General features: G+C 42.5%; 1 protein-coding gene across 4 annotated transcripts in view; it reads right to left on the reverse strand.

The window, feature by feature from the left end:
• Positions 1-21,384: 21,384 nt before the first annotated feature.
• Positions 21,385-27,801, reverse strand: part of vstm4a (V-set and transmembrane domain containing 4a) — a 55,601-nt gene continuing 49,184 nt past the window's right edge. For all 4 annotated transcript variants that reach the window (XM_059946774.1, XM_059946772.1, XM_059946775.1 and 1 more), the window contains one exon: positions 21,385-22,109. In XM_059946774.1, coding sequence (XP_059802757.1) covers positions 21,963-22,109 — 147 coding nt within the window. In that variant the 3' untranslated portion in view covers positions 21,385-21,962. The remainder of the gene's footprint in view (positions 22,110-27,801) is intronic.

The raw sequence follows: 27,801 nt of genomic DNA on the forward strand, positions 1-27,801 counted from the left end.
TGCATAATAATCTATAAACCTCTATAAGAAATATATATATATATAAATTATTTAAATAGGTAGTGGAAAAGAGAGCAAAAATAGTAAGGTAGTGTTCATGGCTACATTATCTGTTCAGAAATCTGATGGAGGGGAAGAAGCTCGGATAGACAGTTAGTCAGATTTGGAATGAAGGAGGATGAAAGGTGACTTGATAGAGGTGTATCAGATGATAGGAAGAACAGATAGAGTGGACAGCCAACGTCTTTTTCCAGGGGTAGAAATGGCCAATACAAAAGGGCATAATCTTAAAGTGATTGGAGGATGTCGGGGCAGGTTTTTTTCACAGAGAGTGGTGGGTGTGTGAAACACCCTGCCAGGGCTGGTGGTAGAGGCAGATATATGAGGGACATTTAAGAAACTCTTAGATAGGCACATGGATGATAGAAAGGAAAAGGAAGCTGTACTTGATGGCATTTGGTTTGAAAGTGATGAAAATTACAGAGGATGATCCATTGAATGTGGATGGTGGTCTGCAGGAAGATGAAGACAAGGGACACCCAGATCCCTTTGTTCCTCTGCTCTCCTCAGTGCCCTACCATTTACTGTGTATGTCCTACTTTGATTTGCTTGATTTACCTTGGTTACCTTGGTTTGCTCACAGAGAGAATGAGTGAGAGCTGAAATGCAGTCAGTAGAGGGGATGTTGTAAAAGACTCGTTAACTGTGATCAGATCAAGCCACAGTTAACAGAAATGGAAAACCTTGCAGAAGGATTGAGATGGAAATTGTCATTGTCACAACAGAGATGATAGCAGAGAGTCCTTAAAGTGTTGTGATAGCTGTGGATGTCCATAGCTACCAAAACAGGTTAACACACACAAAATGCTTGAGAAACTTAGCAGACCGGGCAGCATCTATGGAAAAAAGTACATTTGATGTTTCGGCCCGAGACGTTGACTGTACTGTTTTCCATAGATGCTGCCCGGCCTGCTGAGTTCCTCCAGCATTTTGTGTGTGTTGCTTGGTTTTCCAGCCTCTGCAGATTTTTTCTTGTTTCTGATCAAAACAGGCTATTGGTTGGTCATTTATACTCCAGGAAGGAGGTAGAGAAATCAAGAAAGGGAAGGGACGAGTGAGAGGAGGGTCACATGAAAGTAAGAATTGGGTGGAAACTGGTAGCAAAGGTGAAGAAATCTCTGAATCTTCTCTTGGTTCAGGAAAGGATTTGAGGATAAAAGTCTGAATAGATGTGAAAGAGAGACTGCTCCATGTTCCCCACAGAGAGGCTGATAAAGCTCAGCCAATAAGCTATAGCTTTCTTTTGGAGATGGAGAGTGGAGTTCAAGGAGAAGTTGTTCACTGTAAGGCTGGCTGAAGATGATGGGGGTTGGGGGGATAGGGTTCAAGGAAAAGATGGTTTGATAGCTGGATCTCTTAGTTTGGTGTTTGGATTGATTCTGCCAATTGCCAAAAACCAAGTCCAACATCAGGACTGTAATTATAGTTGGCCTTGTTGAGCCTATCATGTAATTTGTACACTGATCTCCAGACTCCTGAAATAACCACTCAGTCTAAACTCTTTCATAGTAAAATATAGCATTGAATTTAAAGGCTCATTGAAAATGTAACATCCTTCTGTCATGAAAACTCACTGTGTTAGATCATACGACCATAAGATATAGGTGCAGAATTAGGTCATTCGACCCATCAAGTTTGTTCTACCATTCCCCCTCAAACCCATTCTCCTGCCTTCTGCCAATAATCTTTGACATCTTTGCCAATCAAGAACCTATCAACCTCTGGTTTAAATATACTCAATGATCTGGTTTCCATGCCAACTGTGGCAATGAATTCCACAGGTTCACCACTCTGGTGAAAGGGATTTCTTCTCATTTCTGTTCTAAAGGAATGTCCTCTGTTCTAAGGCTGTGCCCTCTGGTCCTAGACTTCCCAAATATAGGAAATGTCCTCTCCATTTCCACTCTATCTAGGCCTCTTCTTGAGAAATATTAACCAAAGTAAAAGAACCATGGAATCATTATGTGAGCTCTGTGCCTCAGCCACAGAAGTGAAGACATCACTGCGTCCTGTCACCGTAACTCCTGTCTCTCCAGTTCATTGCTGTGAACTTTAGTGTACTGAACTCCCTACTTCTATGTAACTGTCAAGACCACTGTTGTACCAGTCCAATTTAGTTTTTATTAGCATCTAATGAATGCAAATCATTTGCTCGTGTCAGTCAAGAAATAGGAAGGCAGCCACTGTCTGTGATGTGATATAAGAGAAGTTATTCCTCTTTCACTCAAACTCAGTGGTGAAGTGTTACATCTCAATCTTCTTTCAAAGCTGCCAGCTAAGTAAACGGATTCCCCAATGGTGCATGAAAGTAAACATACATTTCAGTCTCTCTTCAGTAATCAGCATTGTTCATTGTTAAAGTCTGCAGGGATGAGATTCAATAGGATGAACACTGAGAAAAAAATTCACAATTCAGGACTGTTTAATGTCATTTCCACAAAGTGACAAAATTACTATTTACATAAGAGTAAAGGAGTATGAAATAATTGTTACACCAGATCCAATGCAGCACACAAAACACACAGTAGGATAAAGAACACAATAATAAAAGCAATAAATATAAATACATAAGATAGCTTCTGTACATAGATTGATTGTATGTCCATAAAGTGACACTAGGCACATGAGTGTTTGTACAGAAGGCAACTCTGATGGGGAATGATAAAGTAGTGCTGGTTGGGTTAGTGGGTGGAGGTGTTGATCAGCCTTGGGGAAAGTCACTGTTTTTGACTAAAATCACAAAGCGTTATTTTTTCTTGTCCCTGATGAATGGTGATAAGCAGACAGCTTTTAGTCAAGTGAGGCTGACTTAGTGGACAGTCATAAATACAACGCTCCAATACTTCCACACGCTACAGCTCTGTGTGTTACACTTTAGACTAAACATTTCATCAGCGCATTTATCTGGATTAAAGTGGTTAAAGAGATGTATCAGCTGTCAGCTGAGTCTCTGGGCAATGGCCAACCATTCCATTGCCAGAGTTGGATATTAAAATAGTAACGACCCTTATGGATCTTGTGAGGCTTCTGATAATGGGCCTTGGTAATGTATGACACTACAATATTCTTCCTATATTAGAAAACATTAAATTGACTGGCAAGTAACACAGTTCAGTGGACTGGAAAATAATCACCATATATCCAAATGAGGAAGTAAGTGACCTTCAAAGCGACAGTGGCACTTGTTTTAATTCAATAAGTCTATGACTCTGGAATTGCAAATGTCAGATTGACAGGAACTCTGAAAATAATTTAATGGAGAAATTTATAGAACCTAGACAGAGCCATTTACTGAACTAACCTAATTATCATCTGCTGTAAAACTAATTATGAAGCAATCTTCTCTCTAAAAAAGCCGAGCTGCAATTTTTTATAAAGATGCATGTAGTGGCCTTTAGCCGGCATGGTGAACTGTGTCTGTGAATTTAAAGTAAGGCATTAATTAATGTTGGTATGACTGAGTATGTTTACTCTTCTTTGCACCTTAGGTTGTAATATTTTGTCGGCAGTGTGACTAAGTGAAATAAATTCCAGTTGATCTTGTTATTCCATAGCCTTCCTGATTTGAGTAGCTGTCTAAAGACAAAAGCATAATTTTTTTTTAAAATGAGAAATAAACTATTTACAGATTACATATGGAATTCAGGAACTAATTAAATCTGATTTTGGAAGTCTGTTTCTTTTCTCCTTTCTTCCAGTTTACCAGGTACAGAAATGTCACGTACAGTACCGGAGACCCGACTGCTGACAGCCACCTTCTTGAAAACGACCACAATTTATTCCAATCAATGTTGGCAGGCTGCTTAGCAACAGAGCCCAGCCCTTCCTTGATTACATGCAACCAGAAGGACAACGGTCAAACAACAGTCCCAGAATGGTTGCAGCACCAATCAGAGGCCATTTGGCCTAGCAAATTCACAGTGGCTCTGTTGAAGAGCAAGACAGTTAGTCCTATTAACTTATCCCTGCAAACTCTTTTCTTACTGATATGTATGGAGGTGCACTTTGAACATTAACAACTGAATTTACCTCCTTTCCTTTTCCTGGTAACATGTTCCAGAAACTAACCACTCAATACATGAAATCAGAATCAGAATTAGGTTTATTACTTTTATTGTGGAACGTATGGGAGATTTGATAGAGATATACAAAATTATGAGAGGTATAGATAGAGAACATGCAAGCAGGCTTTTCCCACGGATGTTGTGTGAGGTCATGGGTTGAGGGTGAAAGGTGAAAAGTTAAGGGGAACGTGAGTAAAAACTTCACTCAGAGCGTCATGAGTGTGTGGAATGAGTTGCTAGTGTAAGTGGTACATATGAGCTCAATTTCAATGTTTAAGAGAAGTTTCAATAGGTGCATGGGTGGGAGGGGAATGGAGGGCTATGGTCCCAGTGCAAGTCAAAATGGGAGTAGGCAGTTTAAATAGTTTTGCACAGACTAGATAGGCCAAAGGGCCAGTTCCTGAGTATGTACTTCTCTATGGCTCTACCTCTGATTATTATTTATTATTACTACTCTATTATTTCCTGTCAGAGTCTCCTTACTTACAGACACTCCTGTGCTTAGTGTCACTTTATGGACATACAATTAATCTAGGTATATAAGCTATTTTATGTATATATTTATAGTTATTGTTTTTATTATCTTCATTGTGTTCTTTATCTTTGGTGTTCACTTTTGTCCTACATTGGATCCAAAGTGACAATTATTTTGTTGTCCTTTGCACTTGTGTGCTGGAAATGATATTAAACTGTCTTGAATCTTATGTAGATAAATTTGTTGTTTAGCGGCAGCAGTACAGATTCAGGTTCAGAATCGGATTTTTTTTAATCATATGTATCGTACAGTGAAATGCAATGTTTGCATTAACAATCAATACACCTAGTGATGTGCAGGGAGCAACCCAAAAGCATCACCAACTTAGCATGCCCACGGCGTTCAGCAGACAGAGGTCTGATCATCTTCATTCTGTGCATATCAGTTGTTGCAGCCTTTTCTGTCCCAAGGAGAACAACTCCGGCATCTCGACTGCCCACGTATAACCAATGGCACTCGCTTCCAGAATTATTGAGTAAAACTCCACTGCATCCTGACCAATCCTGTGAGAACAAATTTTACTCAATGTTGCTCAGCAAATCCTTTTGGGTAATGATGTGTGAATCCCGTTAGGATGAATTTGTGTAATTTGAGTGGCTGTAACGTGGAGGTCAATGTGTTGGTCGCAGGGTTGCTTCTCTCTGTTGTTACTCAGTGCGGATGTTAACCTACAGTTTAAGTTGTCCCGTGATTAGATTAGAGACTACTGGGTGGCAAAACATGAAGGGCTGGAAAGGGCTAGGCTGCGCTGTATCTCGAAATAAGAGTCGCTTCATTGCAGCATCATTGGTTGATACCTCATTTCTAGGTAACCCTTGTCCTGCTGCCTGATTGCCCCTTGCAACCCTTTTCAGGGTGGCACAGTACACAGCGGTTAGTGCAATGCTTTACAGTGCCACCAATCTGAGTTCAATTCTGCCTCTGTCTGTAAGGAGTTTGTACATTCTCCCCAAGACGCAGTGTGTTTCCTTTGGGTGTTCTGGTTTCCTTCTCACATTCCAAAGACATGTTAGTAAGTTGTGGATATGCTATGTGAGCGCTGGAAGCATGGTGGCACTTGCAGGCTGCCCCCAGCACATCCTCTGACTGGATGTATTTCACGGGATGCTTTGTTATTTCCATGTACTAATCTTTACACCAGGACTGGTCCCGTTGGACAGTAATGGAAGAGTGAGATGGCCAACAGGCCGTGTTTACACACTGTGTTGGTGCTGATGGCCCACAGGTCATCACAAATTACACTGACAGATCACTCCTGAGCCTATTCCATCTCTCACCTGGAAACACAAGTTCATACTATAGGGCGTAAAGAGACCAGAATTGGTATCAGGTTTACTTTCACTCACATATGTTATTTTGTAGCAGCAGTACAGTGCAACACACAAAAACTACTGTAACTTACAGGAAATGGTAGATAGATCGATAGATAATGCAGAAGAGGAAGAGTGAGGTAGTGTTAACGTTCAGGTATCTGATGGTAGAGGGGAAGCTGTTCCTTAAATGTTCAATGTGGATCCTGAGGCATGCTGATTCGATTAGACTTCACTGTCTGTTTCAATGGACATGTAAAAAATACATCAATTCTTTATCTTTAGTTTATAAAGTTCAAAGTACATTTATTATCAAAGTATGAATACATTATACAACCTTGAGATTTGTCTTCTTACAGGTAGCTACAAAATAAAGAAACCCAAAAGGACCCATTTAAAAAAAAGATTATAGATGATCAAGTCCCAATAACTTAAAATCTAACCAGCTATCTAACTCCTCCTCCCTGATGGTAGTAATGAGAAGAGGGAATGCCCCCGAGGGTGAGGATCCTCCCTGATGGTAGTAATGAGAAGAGGGAATGCCCCTGAGGGTGAGGATCCTCCCTGATGGTAGTAATGAGAAGAGGGAATGCCCCTGAGGGTGAGGATCCTCCCTGATGGTAGTAATGAGAAGAGGGAATGTCCCCAATGGTGAGGATCCTCCCTGATGGTAGTAATGAGGAGGGAATGCCCCCGAGGGTGAGGATCCTTCATGATGGAAGAAGACTGGACCTGGTACCACCTGTTGTGTAGCTCCATTTTACACTTCCCTCCCGTTTCAGAAACAGCCACTATGTGCCCTGAATTGTAGGCTCTTCCTGCTGCCCTGTGGGAGAGCAGGATTTGGAACCTGAATCCCATTATATGAGATCAGTTGTTCAGCACAGATGGCCATGAAGCTAGACCATGCCTGCTTGCATTTCTCTTCCTCACTCCTGACCCATAGCAGGAGGTTCACTGATTAACTTTACTGACAGAAGTGGGGCCTGGTCATTAACAGCACTTGTGCTTCTATTTGCTCACAAAGGCAGAATATTAGTTTGAAATGCAGAAACTATTTTTATCAAGCTAATGGAGTTGATTATATCATCAATTAAAATGGATTGCAGCAATTAGAGTCTCCCCATGTGTTTTGGAAGTTCTTTATTCAAATTTGAAATGCTGGTATTTGTTAAGGGCCAAGCAGAATGAACAGATCTGAGTTACACTGTACAGCACTGCTAGCTGAGCAAAGAAAGAAGGCTCATCGACATGTCTGATAGAAGCAAGGCTGAGGAAAGGACAGGACTGGCAGCCCAACGTTCTGGGTATAGAAGTATCAAGATGTGACAGAGGGGGTGCATAAGAAAGGAGTTTTTGCTCCACTGATCGGAGACAGTATTAGTGCAGTGCAAGGCTGGATATCTTGGAGAGTTCAGCCAATGAGGCTGTGTTGTTAGAGCTGAAGCAAAACACAGAGGAGGTCACTTAGATGGGTTGTACAACAGGCATCTAAGTTAGCGGATGCCTAACTTAGATCCGCTAATAATAGTTAGCGGATATAGGTAGGCAAGTTGCAGTAGGGTGTAAATACAACGGAGCTCCATCATTGCCGGTCCCAAGCCCAGCTGCCGAAGGAGGAGGGTTGGACATGGGACTAGTAACACCGTTACGTAAAAACCCAAAACTACAGAAATACCAGTGAAGTTCCAAAGTCCTCGTTCCTTGGAGAAGAAGGATCTTAAGATTGGCTACATCTGGGGACAACTTGAAAGACTGGGGCAGGACAGAGAACTGTGAGGGGTGTTGTCGGTGGCCTGTGTCCCAGTATGGTGATGGGCTTAAGTTAATAAGCAAAAATAGTAGGATAGTAGGAGTAGGGAGTTTTATCTTACGCAATATTGACCATGTTTATGCATAGTTTTTAAGAATAAATTCTGTTGTATTTATTTATTTTCCTTTAAGCGCCTGCAAGAAAATGAATCTCAAAATAGTATATGGTGATGTATACATACTTTGATAATAAATTTACTTTGACTGAAATTGCCTTACTGGAAGGAGGCATAGAATATAGAACTTAGGACATGATTTGAGAGTTAGGGGGCAGAAGTTTAAGGGAAACACGAGGGGGTATTTCTTTACTCAAAGAGTGATAGCTGTGTGGAATGAGCTTCCTGTAGAAGTAGTAGAGGCCAGTTCAGTTGTGTCATTTAAGGTAAAATTGGATAGGTATATGGACAGGAAAGGAGTGGAGGGTTATGGGCTGAGTGCGGGTAGGTGGGACTAGGTGAGATTAAGGGTTCGGCACAGACTAGGAGGGCCAAGATGGCCTGTTTCCGTGCTGTGATTGTTATATGGTTATATAGAACACTACAGTACAGTACAAGCCCTTTGAGGCATGATGTTTTGACAAACTCTTATTTAGTATTTGTTTATTTGCTTAGAGATACAGCACAGTAGCCATCCCTTCTGGTCAAATGAGCCACCCAATTACATCCATGTGACCACTTAACTTATGGGAGGAACATGGGAGAAAACCAGAGTACTCGGAGGAAACCCACTCAGTCACAGGGAGAACATACAAATTCCTTACAGACAATCTACTCCAAGACCATTCTAACCCTTCCCTCCCACATAGCCCTCCAATTTTCTATTATCCATGTGCCTCTCAAGAGTGCCTTAAATGCCCTTAACAAATCTGCCTCTACCACTATTCCTGGCCAGGCATTCCATACACCTACTACTCTGTGTAAAAACATAACCTGACAAACTCCCTATACTTTCCTCCAGTCACCTTAAAATTATGACCCCCATATTGAGCAAGTGTGAATTCATGCATTTTGAATCATCGGTTGCTGGCAGAACTTGTAGAGTTCATGGATGCCACAGTAGTGTAGCGGTTAGTGTAACACTATTACAGTGCCAGAGGGAAGGGTTTAATTCCCACTGCTGTTTGTAAGGAGTTTCTACATCCTCCCTGTGAGGGTGGGATTCCTCCACTTGTTCCAGTTTCCTCCCACAGTCCAAAGATATACCGGTTAGTAGGTTACGCGAGGAAATCTGCAGATGCTGGAAATTCAAGCAACACACACAAAATGCTGGTGGAACGCTCTTACTATCTTTTCTTTCAGTTAGTCCTGACGAAGGGTCTTGGCCTGAAACGTCAACTGTACTTCTTCCTATAGATGTTGCCCGGCCTGCTGTGTTCCACCAGCAATTCGTGTGTGTAGCCGGTGAGTAGGTTAATTGGTCACATGGGCTTAATTGGGTGGTGCGGGCTCTTTGGGTTGGACACGTCTCTTACGTGCTGTATCCTTAAATAAAAGAAAATAAGTGGCCGGGATCTTCAGAATGTTGATATACTGAGAGACTTTGGGGTGTGAAGGGAGAGAAGGTAGTGAAGAAGGAATTCACTGTGTTTGTCTTCTCAGACTGAGGCATTGTAAGACATCAAGTTGGAGCTGCAGCTGTAAAACAGTGGTTTGGCTACACTTGCAATATTGTGTACAGCTGCAGTCACTACACCACAGGAAGAGTGTAGTAACGGCAGATGAGAATCACCTCTTGCCTGGAATGGAGGACTGTAGTTATAAGCAGGAGACTTTTTCTCAATGTAATATAGAGGATGTACTATATGGGATGGGGAGTATGGGGTGTCCAGAGAGGATGAAGGGGGTTGTCATGTCCATTCCGGGGAAGCTCGCCCACCAGACTCTGCTCTCACCTGTGGCTCCAAGTAGCTGTTTGCATGTGACAGTGGCCATACCCTTGTCCACCACTTCAACAGACAGGTTAAACCAGGCAAAGGTAGCCGTCGGGCCTCATACCCCAGTGAGGTAGGGATATGCCTGTCCTAGCATGCAAAGTCAACTCTGGCAGATGGAGTGGGTGAGATGTACAGGGAGAGCCAATGGGCAGGCAGGCAGCCCTGCAATGCTTCATGAAGAGCGAAGGGCATAGAAGGCACAGAAGAAAACATGGTCATCCACTACAACCGAGGAAGATCCCAGTTATGACGACTACTTGTACCACTGGACCCAGACTTCCAAGGTCGAGAGAGTGGAACTGCCCCAGTGCAACGACTTTTCCACTCTCCCACCCAGATTTCCCGTCATTGTTGAATACGACAGACAACCAACCATACAGGCCATAAGATCAAAAGACTATAATATAAAGGAATAGAATTAAACCATTTGGCCCATTGAATATGCTTCATCATTTCATCATGGCTTATCCAATTTTCTGCTTAGCCCCAATCTCCTGCCTTCCCCTTTATCCCTTCATGCCTTGACTAATCAAGAATCTATTAACTTCTGCCTTAAATATACATAAAGACTTGGTCTTCACAGTTGCCTGTGGCAAAGAATTGTATAGAGTCATCACTTTCTGGCTAAAAAAATTTTTCCTCACCTCCATTAAAAGGACACCCCTCTATTCTGAGACTGTGTCCTCTGGTCTTAGACTGTCCCACCATAGGAAACATCTCTCCACTTTACAGGCCTTTTACCATTTGATACATTTCAATGAGGATACCTGAATTCCAGTGAGTACAAGCTCAGAGTCATTAAACACTCTTCATATTCCAAGCCATTCAATCCTGGAATCATTTTCGTGAACCCCCTCCAGTTTCAGCACATCCTTTCTCAGATAAGGGGCCCAAAATTGCTCACAATACTCCAAGTGAGGCCTCACCAGTGCTTTACAAAGTCTCAACATTACATCCTTGCTTTTATATTCTAGACTCCTTGAAATGAATGCCTTGATTGCATTTGCTTTCCTCACCACAGACTCGACCTGAAAATTAACCTTTAGGGTCAATAAACCTTAGTTTTATTGTATTTCTCTCCATTTAGAAAATAGTCAACTTTTTCATTTCTTCTACCAAAGTGCATGCACGACCATACACTTCCTGACACTGCATTCCATCTACCACTTCCTTGCTCATTCTGCTAATCTGTTGTCCTTCTGTAGCCTCTCTACTTCCTCAAAACTATCTGCTCCTCCACCTGTCTTCATATTGTCTGCAAACTTTGCAACAAAGCCATCGATTCCATCATCAAATCATTGACATATAATGTGAAAAGAATCAGTCCCAACACAGACAACTATGGAACACCACTAGTCATGGGTAACCAGCCAGAAAAGGCTCCCTTTATTCCCATTCTTTGCCACTTGCCAATCAGCCACTGTTTTATTCATAGCTTGTTAAGTGGCCTCGTGTGTGGTACCTTGTCAAAGGCTTTCTGAAAATCCAAGTACACAAATCAACAAATTCCCCTTGTCTATCCTGCTTGTTGCTTCCTCAAAGAACCCTAATAGATTTGTCTGGCAACATTTTCCCTTGAGGAAACCTTGCTGACTACTGCCAGTTTTATCATGTGCATACAAGTGCCCAAAGACTTCATCCTTAGTAATCAACTTCAACATCTTCCTAACCACTGAGATTAGAATAACTGGCCTATAGCTTCCTTTCTTCTGCTTCTCTCCCTTCTTGAAGAGTGGAGTGACATTTGCAATTTTCCAGTCTCCAGAACCATAACAAGATCTAGTGATTCTTGAAAGATCATTACTAATGCCTCCATGATCTCTTCAGCCACCTCTTTCAGAACACTGGGGTGTACACCATCTGGTCCAAGTGACCTATCTACCTTCAGACCTGTCAGTTTCCCAAGAACCTTCCCTCTAGTAATGATGGTGCTTTCCAAAGTGAAGTGAAGATCGATGAAAAATATGGAAGATGATTGGTAATCTCAGAGGCTTAGAAGTTATTGATAGGTATACAGTAGATAAGGTGAGTGGAGTCTAGATAAAGTCTAGATCAATATACACAAAATGCTGGAGAAACTCAACAGATCAGGCAGCATCTGTGGAGGTGAATAAACAGCCAATGGTTTGGGCTGAGATCCTTCATCAGGTCTGGAAAGGAAACCCGCATCAAAGGGCAGTGGGTGGGGTGGAGCAGAAGATGGCAGGTGAAAGGTAGTCCAGGAAAAAGGAGGAAGGTAGGTGCATGAGGGAAGGGGAAGGGCAAAAGGGAGCCAATAGATAGTAATCACATGAGATTTTGCAGATGCTAAAAATCCAGAGTACCAACACAAAATGCTGAAGGAACTCAGCTGGTCAGGCAGAATCTGTGGAAATGAATAAGCAGTTGATATTTTGGGCCGAGGCCCTTCATCAGGACTGGAAAGGAACGGAGAAGAAGCAAGAATAAGAAATTAAGGGGGAAGAGAAGGAGTACAAGCTAGAAGGTGATAGTGAGGTCAGGTGGATGGGGGAGGGGGATGTAGTGAGAAGTTGGAAGGTGGTAGTGGAAGAGGGAAAGGGTTAAAGAAGAATGAATCTGATGGGAGAGGAAAGTGGACCTTGGGAGAAATGGAAGGAGGAGGGGAACCAGGGGTTGGTAATAGGCAGGTAACAAGAAGAGAATGGGTAAGAGGGGAGCCAGAGTTGGGAATTGAAGAAGAGGGAAGAGCAAGGGGGAAAAATAATCAAAAGTTTGAGATACCGATGTTTATGTCATCAGGTTGGAATCTACCCAGACAGCATATGAGGTATTGCTCCTCCAACCTGAGGGATGTCTTTATCATTGTAATAGAGAAGGCCATGGACCTATACGTTGAAATAGAATGAGGATCGGAATTAAAATGTTTGGCCACCAGGAAATTTCACTCTTGGTGGATGGAGTGAAGGTGCTTGACAAATCGGCCCCCCAATCTACATTGGGTCTCACCAATGTAGAAAGGCTACATCGGGAGTTCCAAGTACAGCAGGTGACCCCAACAGATTTTCAGGTCAAGCATTGTCACACCCGGAAGGACTGTTTGTGGCCCTGACTGGGGGTGAGGGAGGAGGTGAATGGGAAAGGGAATCACGGAGAGAGTGATTTCTGCAGAAAGCAGAGAGCTGGAGGGAAGGTGTCTGGGTTGGGAAAGAGGAGTATTAGTAGCAGACAGCCAGCCAAAGGAGGCTGAATTTAGCTGCCAGATTTTCAGTCTATGTTGAGATAGAAGGCACTTAATTTTTGAGTTCTTGGGGCTTGAATTTTTTTTTTTTGTTTCTGTGCAAATGGCTCATCAAAACAGTTTCCTGAACCTCTCACAATACAGGGCTGTTTTTCTCTTTAATTTGGAATTCAAGCCATTGAGACCACACCGATTACATCTGCCAAGAATGGGTTCTGCAAGCCAATCTGTCAGAGCATGAGGTAAAAATCTTTGGCATTTCTCTTTCCTCTCGAGGCTCATTCATTTCCTCTTTTGCATTGCTGGTTCACACCCAGACTAATTTTCTAAGGCAGTGTCACATCAGTAACAACATGATTATGAGGGAATTTCCTTCCATGTGGCCTCAACAGGAGTGTTCCACCCTTGAATGCCAGTGAATAATAAGATCTAGATTTGTCGCTCAATTTATGATCCAGATCAGTATGCTGTTTATCGAACAAAATAATGTTCTCATTATTGAATGCTGTTCATGATGAGCTCAGCGATACCGCAAGCAGAGAAAAATGTGCTCTCTGAAATCCTCCTTCCCATTCTCCCATGGTCCACTCTCCACTCCTATTAGGTTCCTTATTCTTTAGCCCTTTACCTCTTCCACCTATCACTTCCCAGCTTCTCACATCATCTCACCATGATCATAAGATGTAGGAGCAGAATGAGGCCATTTGGCCCATTGAGTCTGCTCCACCATTTTATCATGGCTGATCCAATTATCCTCTCAGCTCCAATCTCCTGCCTCCTCCCCATAGCCCTTCATGCCCTGACCAATCAAGAATCTATCAAACTGCCTTAAATATACGTAAAAACTTGTCCTCCACAGCTGCCTGTGGCAAAGAATTCCACATATTCACCAGTCTCTGACTAAAGAAATCCCTTGTCATCTCTGTTCTAATCTGATGCCCCTTTATTCTAAGGCTGTGTCCTTCCCCCTCACCTTGATTTACCTATCATCTGCCAGTCTGTACTCCTTTCTCTCCCTGCCCCCTCTTATTCTGGTTCCTGCCTCCTTCCTTTCCTGTCCCGATGAAGGGTCTCGGCCCAAAACACTGGATGTTTACTCACCTCCACAGATGCTGCCCGACCTGCTGAGTTCCTCCAGCAATTTGTGTATGGTGCTTTGGATTTCCAGCATCTGCAGCATGTCTTGTGTGTCTATAAACCCATCTGGTTACGGTTTAATTTGAGAAGCAGAGTTTGGACTCAGTAATAACATTGCAATGTAGGGTTCAACAACTTCCAGATGCTGTTGGAGAGGTGGGACAGTAAATCTGAAAAGCCTGAAAGTCTGCAAATTTTTACTTGCTGAGCAAATACTTACTTGAGGGCTGTCTTGTTCACTTCCTCAGAGTGCTGGCCTTCGTAAACCAAGTCCTTCTCAACACGGGACGCAGTGTAGAGAGTCAGGCAGTCCGCTGAGGGAGAAAAAAACAGGCAATCGCAAGGCAGCTGGAACATTTGGATAGAACTGTGCTGCTGAGGAATGAGGAATTACTTTCTCAGGCCATAAACTAAACATTACATTCCCTCCACCCCACACCTCCTACTCTGTCTCTTACTCTCACACTCTGCCTACACCTAAGGCATTCACAATCTTCCTGTAATAAGATTGGAAAGGGTTTGAGGATGGATGCCTCAAAAGAACAGTATCCATAATTAAGGACCCTGGTCATGCAGGACATGATAAAGCTGCAGAGGGCTATAAACACAGCCAGCTTCACCATCGAGGACTTCTTCAAAAAGTGATGATGCAAAGATGTGGCATATGCTTTTTAAGGATCCTCTTCACCCAGGACATGCCCTCTTCTCATTACTACCAGCAAGGATAAGGTACAGGAGCCTGAAGATGCACACACAAAGTTTCAGGAACAGCTTCTTCCCCTTCTCTGTCAGATTTCTGAATGGACAATGAAAACATGAACACCACCTCAGTATTTTTCCCTCTTTTTTTTGCACTATTTACTTAATTTCTATTTATATATGTATATATACCTCTTATTTTACTTTATAGTTTTCATTATCATGTATTACAATGTACAGCAAATGCCAGTGATATTAAACCTGATTGTGATTCTGATTACTAAGGGTTATGGTCCAAACTCAGGCAAATGGGATGAACCTGGATGGGATTTCCTGGTCGACATGGACCAGTTGGTCAAAAGAACCTGCTTCAGTATGGTATAACAGTGAGTGTGACTTTGCAATCTACCTTACTCCGGATGATCATCAGCACTCCAATCCATCCCCATTCTATTCCAACAACCCACCAAACTACCACACTCCTGCCTGCCTCTCTCTCAATCCATCCCACTACCCCACCCCATGCCATTCCCACACCTCACCATCCAATTCCCCTCCATCCCCAGCCCAACACAAACTCATTCACCCTGTCCCCCTCCCACTCCAGCTCAGTCCAGCCCCCCCGCTGTGCTTCATTAGGATTGGGATTAGACAGTCTGTCTCCTGAGGAAAGGTTGAGTGAGCGAGGGCTTATCTCTTTGAAGCGGTGGAGGATGAGAGGCAACTTGACAGAAGAGTACAAGATGATAAGAGGCAGAGAACAAGTGGACAGCCAAAGACATTTTTTCCCACCATCATGGACAGTTACACCATATGCTGCATCCGCAAAGGAACCAGCGTTATGAAGGACCCCATGCACCCCTCACACAAACTCTTCTCCCTCCTGCCATCTGGGAAAAGGCTCCGAAGCATTTGGGCTCTCACGGCCAGACTATGTAACAGTTTCTTCCCCCAAGCTATCAGACTCCTCAATACCCAAAGCCTGGACTGACACCTTGCCCTATTGTCCTGTTTATTATTTATTGTAATGCCTGCACTGTTTTTGTGCACTTTATGCAGTCCTGTGTAGGTCTGTAGTCTAGTGTAGCTTTTTCTGTGTTGTTTTTTTTACGTAGTTCAGTCTAGTGTTTTGTACTGTGTCATGTAACACCATGGTCCTGAAAAACATTGTCTCATTTTTACTATGTACTGGACCAGCAGTTAAGGTCGAAATGACAATAAAAGTGACTTGACTTGATTTGACTTGATTTCCCCTTGGTGGAAGTGGTGAATACGATTGTGCATAATTTTAAGTTGATCAGAGGAAAGTATAGGGGGGATATCGGAGGTAAGTTGTTTTTTTACACAGAGTGGGGAATGAATGCATGGAACATACTGCCAGAAGTGGTGGTAGAGGTAGATACATTAGGGACATCTAAGAAATTCTTAGATAGACCCATGGATACATTAAAAAAATGAAATGGGAGGGAAGAATTAGGATGATCTTGAAGTAGGTTAAAATGTTGAGGCAACATTGTAGACTGAAGGACCTGTACTGTTCCATGTTCAATGTTCTATGTTCCAATTCCCACTACCCCATCCCTCTTGATCTCAGAACTCCGTTGCCTTGTGTCTATACCCACTTGTGGGGAAGACTTCGGGGTAAACTCCAAGGAAAAATCCGGAGCTGGAGTCACTCGGGCAGTCCTATGTTGAGTTCATTGTTGACTGGCAACTCTTGTGATGCTGCTGGTACCAGACTGTATCGGTCTCTGCTGTTCCTCTGGGTTCATCAGATGCATGGACACAGGGTGCTTGCTACGTGGGCAACAGCTTGCTCGCCATATTGTACTGCCCTAGCCTGGGTATCTAGACAGCTAGGATGCAACATCCTTGGTTGGCCCTGACCAACAGAGGACCAGACACTCGTGTCAGATGCAGAGCTGCCTGGGACAGATGGATGCTGGTGTACATCTCCATAGATGGCAGCATAGGTGGGCACGTTATCTTCATTAGCAAGGACACTGAGTGTAAGGGCAATGTGGTTAATAGTTTTAAGTTCATCCATGTGTGAAGCCCTCTGCACATTTCTGATCACCAGACTATAGAAAGGATGTGATTGCACTGGAGAAGGTGCAGAAGAGATTCACCAGGATACTAAAGGCAAAAAAAGCAGTAGGGTTTTGAATTTTTATTTTTTAGAGATACAACTTCCAGCTTTTTGAGCTGTATTGCCCAGCAACCCCTGACAATCCCAATTTAAAATGGCAGATAGAATTTAATGCAGACAAATGTGAGGTTTTGCACTTTAGGTCTTGCACAGTAGGGTGCTGAGGAGTGCAATAGGACAAGGGGATCTGGGGATACAGGTCCATAATTCATTGAAAGTGGCATCACAGACAGAGAGGATTGTAAAGGAAGTTTTTAGCACATACCCTTCATTAAACAAAATGTTGAGTACTGGAGATGAGATGTTATTTGAAGTTGTGTAAGACATTGGTGAGGGCTGATTTAGAGTACAGTGTGCAGTTTTGTTCACCATGTCTTATGGTCTTATGATCTTACCTGCACGAAAGATGTTGATAAGGATGAAAGAGTGCAGAGAAAATTTACAATTTGCAGAGAGGACAGGTGGATCTGAGTTATAGGGAAAGATTGAATAGGTTAGGACTTTATTCCTTGGAACTGAGAAGATTGAGGGGAGATTTGATAGAGGATTACAAAATTATAAGGCTATAGACAGGGTAAATGAAAGCAGTCTTTTTCCATTGAGGTTTGATGGGACTACAACTAGAGGTCATGGGTTATGAGGGAAAGGTGAAAAGTTTAAGGAGAACATGAGGAGAAACTTCTTCACTCAGAGAGTGATGGGGGTATGGAATGAACTACCAGCACAATGGTGCATGCAAGCTCAACTTCAATGTTTAAGAGAAGTTTGGATAGGTCCATGGGTGGTAAGGGTATAGAGGGCTCTGGTCCCGGTGCAGGTGGGTGGGAGTAGGCATTTTGAATGGTTTGGCACAGACTAGATGGGCCGAAGGGCCTGTTTCTGTGCTGTACTTTTTCATGACACTATGACTCTATGAACAAGAGTGGACATGGATCCTGTCCTTTAGAAATTCTGATCCAACCGGACACCTCCCTCTGGTATCTTACCTTGTTTAGACCTGAACATCTCGAACACACATTCACAATGACTGTCCTAACATTCCCTCTCTCTGTAATCACATTAACTTAGCATCTTCTCAACCTGCAGCCCTCCACTCCCTAAGGAATAAGTGGGGCTGCATGGTAGTGTAACGGTTAGCATAACGCTTTACAGAGCCGCTGGTTGGAAGGTTCCTGCCGCTGTCTGTAGGAAGTTTCTATGTTCTCTGTTTATACTGTGTGGGTTTCCTCACATACTGTACTCCAAAGATGTATGGTTTAGGGTTAGTGAGTTGTGGGCATGCTATGTTGGCACCAGAAGCATGCCGACACTGGTGGGCTGCTCCCAGTATATCATCGGACTGTGTTGGTGGTTGACACTAACAGCATTTCTCTCTGTGTTTTGATGTACTGTACCTGTACATCTGACGAATAAAGCTGATCTCTTTAAACTTTTTTGAATCAGTACTGATGAAAGGTAATGTTGCAGCTATATAGGACCCTGGTCCAACCCCACTTGGAGTACTGTGCTCAGTTCTGGTCGCCTCACTACGGGAAGGATGTGGAAACCATAGAAAGGGTGCAGAGGAGATTTACAAGGATGTTGCCTGGATTGGGGAGCATGCCTAATAAGAATGGATTGAGTGAACTTGGCCTTTTCTCCTTGGAGTGACGGAGGATGAGAGGTGACCTGATAGAGGTGTATAAGATGATGAGAGGCATTGATCGTGTGGATAGTCAGAGTCCCAGGGCTGAAATGGCTCGCGTGAGAGGGCACAGTTTTAAGGTGCTTGGAAGCCGGTACAGAGGAGATGTCAGGGGTAAGTTTTTTATGCAGAGAGTGGTGAGTGCATGAAATGAGCTGCTGGCAACAGTGGTGGAGGTGGATATGATAGGGTTTTTAAAGAGACTCCTGGATAGGTACATGGAGCTTAGTAAAATAGAGGGCTATGGGTAACCCTAGGTAACTTCTAAGGTAAGGACATGTTCAGCACAGCTTTGTGGGCCAAAGGGCCTGTATCGTGCTGTAGGTTTTCTACGTTTCTATGAAAGGTCTCTAATCTCAGACATTAACTCTGTTTCTCTCTCCGCAGATGCTGCCTGACTTGCTAAGTGTTTCCAGTATTTTCTGTTTTTGCTTTACTTTTGTTGCCATGAGTAAAGGTGCCGTTAGTGATCTAGCCATGATTTTATCAGAAACTAGTGGTTTCATAGTCATCACGACAAGTCAGGCTTTTCATTCCACATTTTAAAAGATGACTTGAACTTAAATTCTCCATCTGTCGATCTGAATTCACATTTCCAGATCTATGGTCCAATCCTCTCAACATTGGTCTAATCACTCGACTACTCCCCCAGAACAAAAGTTTGGTAGTTCAATAATTGAGGCCCTCCATTGGTTGGGGTTGACCATGGATGTTGCCTTCTCTAGTTGTCTACATGATATGCAATCCAGTTTGCAAGCCCGTGCAGTCCAACATGGAGAGCAGGCTGTTGCCCATGTAGCAGGCTCCTCCTCTCCAAGCAGCTGAGGAATCCAAAGGAATGACAGAGATTGATATAGTTCATAATTAGGCAGTATAAGCAGTCAATATTCAGTCTGCTAATTAGAGTCATAGAGCACTACAGCATCGAAACAGGTTCTTCAGCCCATCTAGTCCATAACAAATCCCATTGACCCAAATTAGTTGTATTTGAGCAGCAGCAAGAGACAATTTATGTGATTAAGCGCAGACCCCTCAGTGCAGTAGACATCTGTAGCACTAGACTGCACTGAGTAATGAAGGCACCCTCAAAGTGAAGGTTACAACAGAAATGAACTCAGAATGCCCCAGGTCCAGTTTTGGTATTTTATCTTCACATATTCTGTCCTGTGAGTGAGACACTTTAATTCCCCTGGTACCTAGGATAACTTAGAACACTTATAAACCTGTACCCTGAATAAAGTGTGTTTCTGACTCTGAATGATGCACAGTCATTGCAGTCATCTTAAATTATGTCCTCTCATATTACCCCACTTCTGTCCTGGGAAAAGTCTTTGGTTGTCCACATATTGACTTCTCCTGATTATAACAATGGCATTTTGATTCCAATGGAAATAAGAAAAGTAGTGAGTAAATGTTTAAATTTATTCATTATAACCATTGAAGTGTGGTCACTCAGGAGAGGTGTGATAATTTGTACAAGATCCCACAAGTAGCAAGGAATAAATCTTAAGCGAAAACAAACAATCTGCTGAGGACCTCAGTGTGTCAGGCAGCATCTGTGAACAGAAATGAGCAGTCAATGTTTTAGGTCGAGACCTTCCCCTGGACATGACCCTTCATAAGTCCAAATGAAGGGTCTAGACTTGAGACGTTGACCATATATTTCCTTCACTTTGATCCAGTTCTCAGCACCTGCAGTCTTTCGTGTCTCCAAATCTGAAGGAGGGTCTTTGTCTGAAATGTTGACTGTTTACTCCTCTCTGCAGATGCTGCCTAATCTGCTGGGTTCCTCCAGTATTTTGTGTGCTTTGGTCAAGATGTCCAAGCCCTGCAGACTCTCTTGTGTCTCTGATTATCTCTTTCACCTCAGGTTCCATCACCTCTTGGCTGACTTCACCCAGATAACATTGGCTGACTCCACCTGCAACAGATGACAATTCTCAGCTGGAATCGAAAGAGTCTGATGTTACAGCTGGAGGTTCCTACACAATGTTCAGACATCACTGGTTCTATCCAATTATTGGCAGCTCTGTATATTATAAAGGCATAAACCATTTTGGTTTATTATATAGTATTATTACTATTCTGTCTTTACAAAGAAGTACAGATTTTTTTTTATTTTTGCAAACAGAAGCCCACACCTTTCATTATATTATGGGATTTAGTACAGATGCACACAATTCAAGTAATCCACTAACTGAAGACCATATACATCTACAGTAAAATTAAAAGCACACAGCCAGCAGAATTAAGCAGGAAAAGAGGTGACAAGCTGTTCAGGAAGTTGCCCGGTGTCTAGAGTCCAAGGAGGTCCCACTGTTATTTTACAAAATTATTCCTTCCATCAAGTTTACAAGTTCACTTTTGCTTGCCTTGGCTGATTCCAGCAGCTGTGATGGTGGCTGCTATAGCAAATAAAAGGTACCAAAGACCATCCAAATGGAGCTCCATTCCGGAAGGTTCCAACTGTGGCATCCCGTGGTTGCACTTGATGTGCAGAAACTGAGGAGGATTTAGAATGGGAACCTTTGGTGTTAGTGGCCCCACTGTTGTTTTTGTACTGACCATTAACAATTCATTAAAGAGGTTCATAGAGTACAAGCTTTAGATAAAGGCTAAGGATTCTGGTGCCAGAATAAAACTGGCACACACACTCAGGCATTTACACACCCTCACACACACTTTGGTGCATATTTCTTCATCATACACAGAATCATACTCACACGTGCATACACATGCACACAAATGTACATATTGTGCAGAAAATCACACACAAACACACTAAAACACATACACTCACTGTTCGCTGTAATATGTACGAGGGTACACTAACTTTTACTAAATCATCTATCAAGGTAGGTAGAACAAAAAAACACATACTTGTAAAACTTTTATCATAGAAAAGCCTCATAGGAGCATTATCAAGTAAAATTTAACAAACTATATATGGTCACAATCGCTTATGAATTTATACAATTACTTGTTTATTCTTCCTGCTACTCACACTTTCTGACTCATTACTGTCAGTGTACACTGATTAAATTATTGCTTTATTTTCTTACAAACACACACATACATCTTGCTTTGTTACCCTGACCACAAACTTCCTGTACAGCCAGTTCTTGTGTACAGGTTGATGGGATAGACACTTGAAGCCAGCACTAAGAAGGAGGCCCAGAGTGACTCTCCCTGTTCACACGAGCGGGCTTTGAGCTGCTGTTGGAGTCTGAGTGCTGAGCTCTAGGCATTTCTCCAGCTGCAGTGGCAAGTTGACCCTTTGTGCAGAAATGTCTCGCTGAGCTGGGTGAACTTCAAGAGGGCCACAGTATCACCACAGTCACCAGGTCTGGCGTCAACCGTGATGTTCTGGCAGCGGTGAATTAACTCTGGTTTTTGGAAAAGAAGATCTTGGCATAGACAGTGGTGGGACTCTGAGCGGTCGGAGAGCCCGTGACAGGCGGGGCAGTTGGGTGCGTGGGTGTGAGTTCCAGCTCAGCGTAGGTCAGGCTGTCTTCCACAATTCGAGGCTAAGGAAGAGACAGAAACATTACAAAACTCCTCAAACAACATATCGCAGGAACCAGCCTCTCTTCCATAGATGCTGTCTGTACTCATGGCCTCAGTAAAGCAGCCAGCATATTCAAGAACTCCACCCACCCCGGACATTCTCTCTTCTCCCCTGCACATCGGGTGGAAGATAAAAAAGCCTGAAAGGCTCAGGACAACTTCTCTCTTTGTTGATCAGACTCTTGAATGAGCCTCTTGTATGAGAAGATGGACTCTTAGCCTCACAATCTTTTATCATTTACTGTCACTGCACTTTTGAGGCAGCGTTTACAGTTTACTCTGTATTGTTATAGCTTTTCTTGATTCTAGCTCAATGCACTGTGTAATGGACAGTGTGCAAGACAAGTATTCCTAAGCTCAAAGTCAAATTCATTATCAAAGTGCATGTCTGTATCTGTATATAGGTAGCAAGGTAGCACAACGCTTTACAGTGCCAGTGACCTGGGTTCAATACCCACTGCTGTCTGTGAGGAGTTTATGTTCTTCCCATGACTGCGTAGATTTCCTCCGGGTGCTCTGGTTTCCTCCCATGTTCCAAAGACCTACCAGTTAGTAGGTTAATTGATAATTGTAAATTGTCCTGCGATTAGGCTAGGATTAAATCGGGGGATTGCTGGTCGGCACAGGTGCAAGGGCCAGGAGGGCCTATTCTGCATTGTCTGTCAGTAAGTAAGTAAATAAATAAACAGACAAGTAAACAAGTAAGTCATCATATACTACCCTGAGATTCATTTTCTCACAGACATTAACAGGGAAATAAAGAATTACAATAGAACTTATGAAAAACTACACATAAATAAGCATGAGCATGTGCAAAAGAAGACAAACTGTAAAAGTAAAACCACAACAGCAAGAAGAGTGATAATAAACTTGTTTGTGTTTCTAATTGTGATTTTGAAGAGTCTTTGAAAATAAGTCTTTAGGTTATGGAATAACATGGTGAGTGAAGTTATCCATGCCAGTTCAGGAGCCTGATCATTGAGTGGGTAATAACTGTCTCTGAACCCAGTGGTGTGGGACCTAAGGCTCCTGTACCTCCTGCCCAATGGTAGTAGTGAGAAGAGAATATGTCCTGGATCTTTGATGAAGGATACTGCTCTTTCTGTATAGCACGCTTGGTAAATGTGCTCAATGGTGGTATTTGTGAAGCAGCGCACATTTTCTGCTATTTATGCTGGGGTCCTGCATTCTGAATCTTGAGGTTTTCCCTACTACCCTGAATGCTTCTTCCATGCAAAGTGAAGAAATTACTCTGCTTTTTTCTCCTCCAAATCATTCCACCCTTTACTCTGTGGCCTTCTCCAGGCCTCCAACCCTCAAAGATCCCTGCACCCTTCCACCTCTAGGTCCTTTCTTCTTAACTTCTGTGCTCTTCTCCAAAAGCCTGGTCAGCCAGTGCCTGCTTGTTTTCACTCCTTGAAGTGTCTTGAGCTGACTCACTGCATTAAAGGTCCTGATGAAACAATTTGTTGTAGTTTTTGTCTTGAGCGCGATTCGTTGACCTGGTATCCAGGAGAACTGAAGTCTTACGGCAGCTTGAACTAATGCAATTAGCTTGGAGCATTGTTTCAAATGTTAAAAAAGCACCACCAGCATTCTTTGGCTAAAGCTGCCTGCTTTGCTGAATGAAAATGTATATTAAAGTGTTTTCTCTTAATTGAATAAATGCCATATATGCTTTGTAAGCCAACTGTAGTCATTGAAAAATTCAGTTTGGAAATATGGTCTGGTTGCTTTTCAACCTCGTGTGCTGGGCATGGCTGAAAGCCAAGATGGAAGATGCTGCCAGCATTGGCCCTGCTGGTTATCATGCCCTCACCCAGTGTACCAAGGATGGGTCTGATCTTAAATAATGAGGCCCAAATGATGAGGGAGCTTCATGCGCCTCATTGGGCAGATTAGGCCAGTCCTACACAGATGTTATCACCAATTGGCAGTTGGGAAAACTATGTCTCCTGGCTTCATTCACTGTCAAATCTATCAGTTCTGGTCACTACATAATAGGAAGGATGTGGAAAATTTAGAGAGAGTGCTAAGGAGATTTACCAGGATGCTGCCTGGATTAGAGATCATGTCTTATGAGGATAGATTGAGTGAACTAGTGCTTTTCTCTTTGGAGCAAAGGAGGATAACTGCTGATTTGAGAGAGATGTACAAGATGAGAAGAGACATATAGAACCATTGAACATTACAGCACAGAAACAGGCCTCCTCGCCCCTCTTGGCTGTGCTGAACTGTTTTTCTGCCTGGTCCCACTGACCTGTACCCGGCCCATATCCCTCCATTCACCTCTCATCCATGTACCTGTCCAAGTATTTCTTAAATGTTAAAAGTGAGCTCGCACTCACTTTGGCTCTTGGTAGGGTCACTCATGCCAAACAGGTCAAAGGGTAGAATCCAGACTAACAGTGTTTCACTGGTCCTCCAGGATCAGGGGTTCAACTCAGGGCTAACAACCCTGACTGGTAAAACAAACTTGTTATGGAAATAGCAATGAAAAAGCCTTCTACATCTGAGTATGACAGTATTCCGGAGTCTCCACCTGGGACTTATGACTGACAGTAAGGAAAACCAAGAGGAAGCTACTGGTGTGATGAGGGAAGCCCCAAACACCGCCAGAGATGGAGGACCTTCATTGCTGCCATGAACACCAGGAGTGTAATGGGCAGTAAGTAAGTCTTATGTCAGTGCATTCTTTGCATTCCTGCCATCATTTCCAGATGCATTTACGGAACTGGGTTACATTAAGGTGACAGAACTCAATGACGACATCATGAAAACCGTAAGGGGAATCAAATTGACTTTGAAATAACATTAATTCAAATGCAGAACGAGACGTGAAACAAAATTCTTCACCAAACACAAAGGGCAGAAAATGGACCAAGCTAATAACATGATAGTGTTAAAGCTGAATTGCAATATTTCAGCCATTTTACTTTTAGTAATGTAATTAATGTTAATTGTTTTTTGCCAAGTGCCCTAAGTGTGTGTGTTAAACCCTGCTCTCTTGTTTAATCACCATTAGTTTTATTCTCTTTTCACTGTGCTGACGTTTTACTGGCTCTCATAATCGTCCCGGCAAACTCCAACTCATGCAAATTTTAAGCACATCAATAGGTAAAATCAGATTCTCTGGATCCTTATTGAATTTTTGTAAAATTGCATTGTATTCTATTGTAGATTATCTATTTTTTTCTTGATCCTATTATGTTCAGATATGAAAAATAACATTGCATTCTAGGATGTAGCTCACCCAGTGTGGTGTGTGCTTTTCATACATTTTTATGTTGGTCAGATTGTAAATATAATTCAATGAAGCCAAAGACCACAAAATAAATAATTGGATCTTAGAAAGCAATAAGGATACAATAAAATTAGCAAGTCTACAATGAGTAAATTATAGGTGAAATGATAGGATTTCAAATTCTCTCTATGCTTATTGCTTGGTTCTGAAATTCTGACAATGGAAATATATAAAAGTATTGGAGGAGCAGGCAGAGAAGACGGAGGTATTAAAATAATGCACACAAGAGAATGCAGTCCGGTGGTTAACTCTGGAAGGAGGTACTGCTGAGGGTTTCATCACCCGCTTTCGGTCACCCTGCCCAATCTAACATCTTTAAATTAGAATCTGAATCTGGTTAAAATCTGAGTTTGGTTTCACAACTGGCATATGTTGTGAAATTTGTTGTTTTGCAGTAGAAGTATTTTGCAATGCATTATTTAAAACTATAAATTACAATTACATATACAGTGAATTCTGGTTAACTGAGTCATCAGTTAATCGGGGCAGATGATAATTTGGAACAATTCTTAAAAGTCAAAAACAAATCAAGAAAATAGATGGGATTTCCTTAATTTATTTGAGAAAATATGTCACTTAATTGTCTGTGAGTCACATACACTTGAGTGGCTATTGAACACTACGCCATGCTTCGAGCAATCAGCTGTGTCAGTTGCATGTGCTTGTGTTATGTTATCCATGTGGGCCAATGGACGCTGATTCAAAAAGCTCTGATTTTTGAGGTTTTTTAAAGATTTTGACTTAAAAGTTGTTCGAGACCCTTGCCATGAGGCCATGAAAAGATTTGAGAAGAGCTGAAAAAAAATTACCATGTTGGACTAAATTAAAAGCCATCGACCTACCACCACTCACTGTCAGCTGGCAGAGATCTGCAATTGGACATTTGATATATCAGCAAGATAAACTGTGAGAAGAATAGCATTATGTGAGGGTCAACAGGGAACATCCCAGAAGTGAAAGTGTGATGGTAAGGATCCAGAAGAAGGAGATGCTCTCCGTCAGTGGTTTCTCACCGGAACTAGACAAGGTGTGCATGTCAGTGGATCAATGTTAAAAACAAGCCAGAGGAGCTCGCTAAAGAGCTAGGGCACAAAGACTTTAGAGCAACAGATGGTTGATTGTAGACACAGGAGGTACTGCAGATCCTCCAAATCTAGAGCAATATACACAATAAGCTGGAGGAACTCAACTCAGGAAGCATCTGTGGATGAGAATAAACAGTCGACTTCTTGGGCCGAGATGTTCATCGGGATTGGGATGGTTTATTGTCTCGACTGAAATGCTGGCAGCACATTAACTTCAAGAAAGCACGTGTCAAGGAAGATAGCGCTGATGCTGTAAGTGCAGAAACATGGAAATCTACAAAACTCCCCGACTTGCTTCAAAAGTAGTTTACAGATGATATCTACATTACTGATGAAACAGTTCTTTTACTGATCATACTATGCCAAACGGATCCCTTTGCAACAAAACCACAATACTATCGGGTTCAAAGAAAGCAATGGATCTCAAAACTGTGTTGTGAAAATATGGCAGGAACTGATAAAAATAATCAGAATCAGGTTTATTATCACCAGCATGTGACGTGAGATTTGTTAACTTAGCAGCAGCAGTTCAATGCAATACATAACCTAGCAGAGAGAGAAAAATAATAAAAAATAATAATAAATACACAAGTAAATTTATTGTGTATATTGAATAGATTTTCTAAAACATGCAAAAGCAGAAATACTGTATATTAAAAAAAATCAAGTAGTGTCCAAGGATTCAATGTCCATTTAGGAATCAGATGGCAGAGGGTAAGAAGCTGTTCCTGAATCGCTGAGTGTGTGCCTTCAGGCTTCTGTACCTCATACCTGATGGTAACAGTGAGAAAAGGTCATGCCCTGGGTGCTGGAGGTCCTTAATAATGGACACTGCCTTTCTGGGACACCGCTCCTTGAAGATGTCCTGGGTACTTTGTAGGCTAGTACCCAAGATGGAGCTGACTAAATTTACAACCTTCTGCTGCTTCTTTCGGTACTGTGCAGTAGCCCCTCCATACCAGACAGTGATGCAGCCTGTCAGAATTCTCTCCACAGTGCAACTATAGAAGTTATTGAGTGTATTTGTTGACATACCAAGTCTCTTCAAAATCCTAATATAGTTGCTGTCTTGCCTTCTTTATAACTACATCAATATGTTGGGACCAGGTTAGGTCCTCAGAGATCTTGACACTCAGGAACTTGAAACTGCTCACTCTCTTCACTTCTGATTGGTATGTGTGCCTTCGTCTTACCCTTTCTGAACTCCACAATCAGCTCTTTCATCTTAATGCCGTTGAGTGCCAGGTTGTTGCTGCAGCACCA

Source organism: Hypanus sabinus, chromosome 21 (genome assembly GCF_030144855.1).
Source record: "Hypanus sabinus isolate sHypSab1 chromosome 21, sHypSab1.hap1, whole genome shotgun sequence".
NCBI lineage: Eukaryota > Metazoa > Chordata > Chondrichthyes > Myliobatiformes > Dasyatidae > Hypanus > Hypanus sabinus.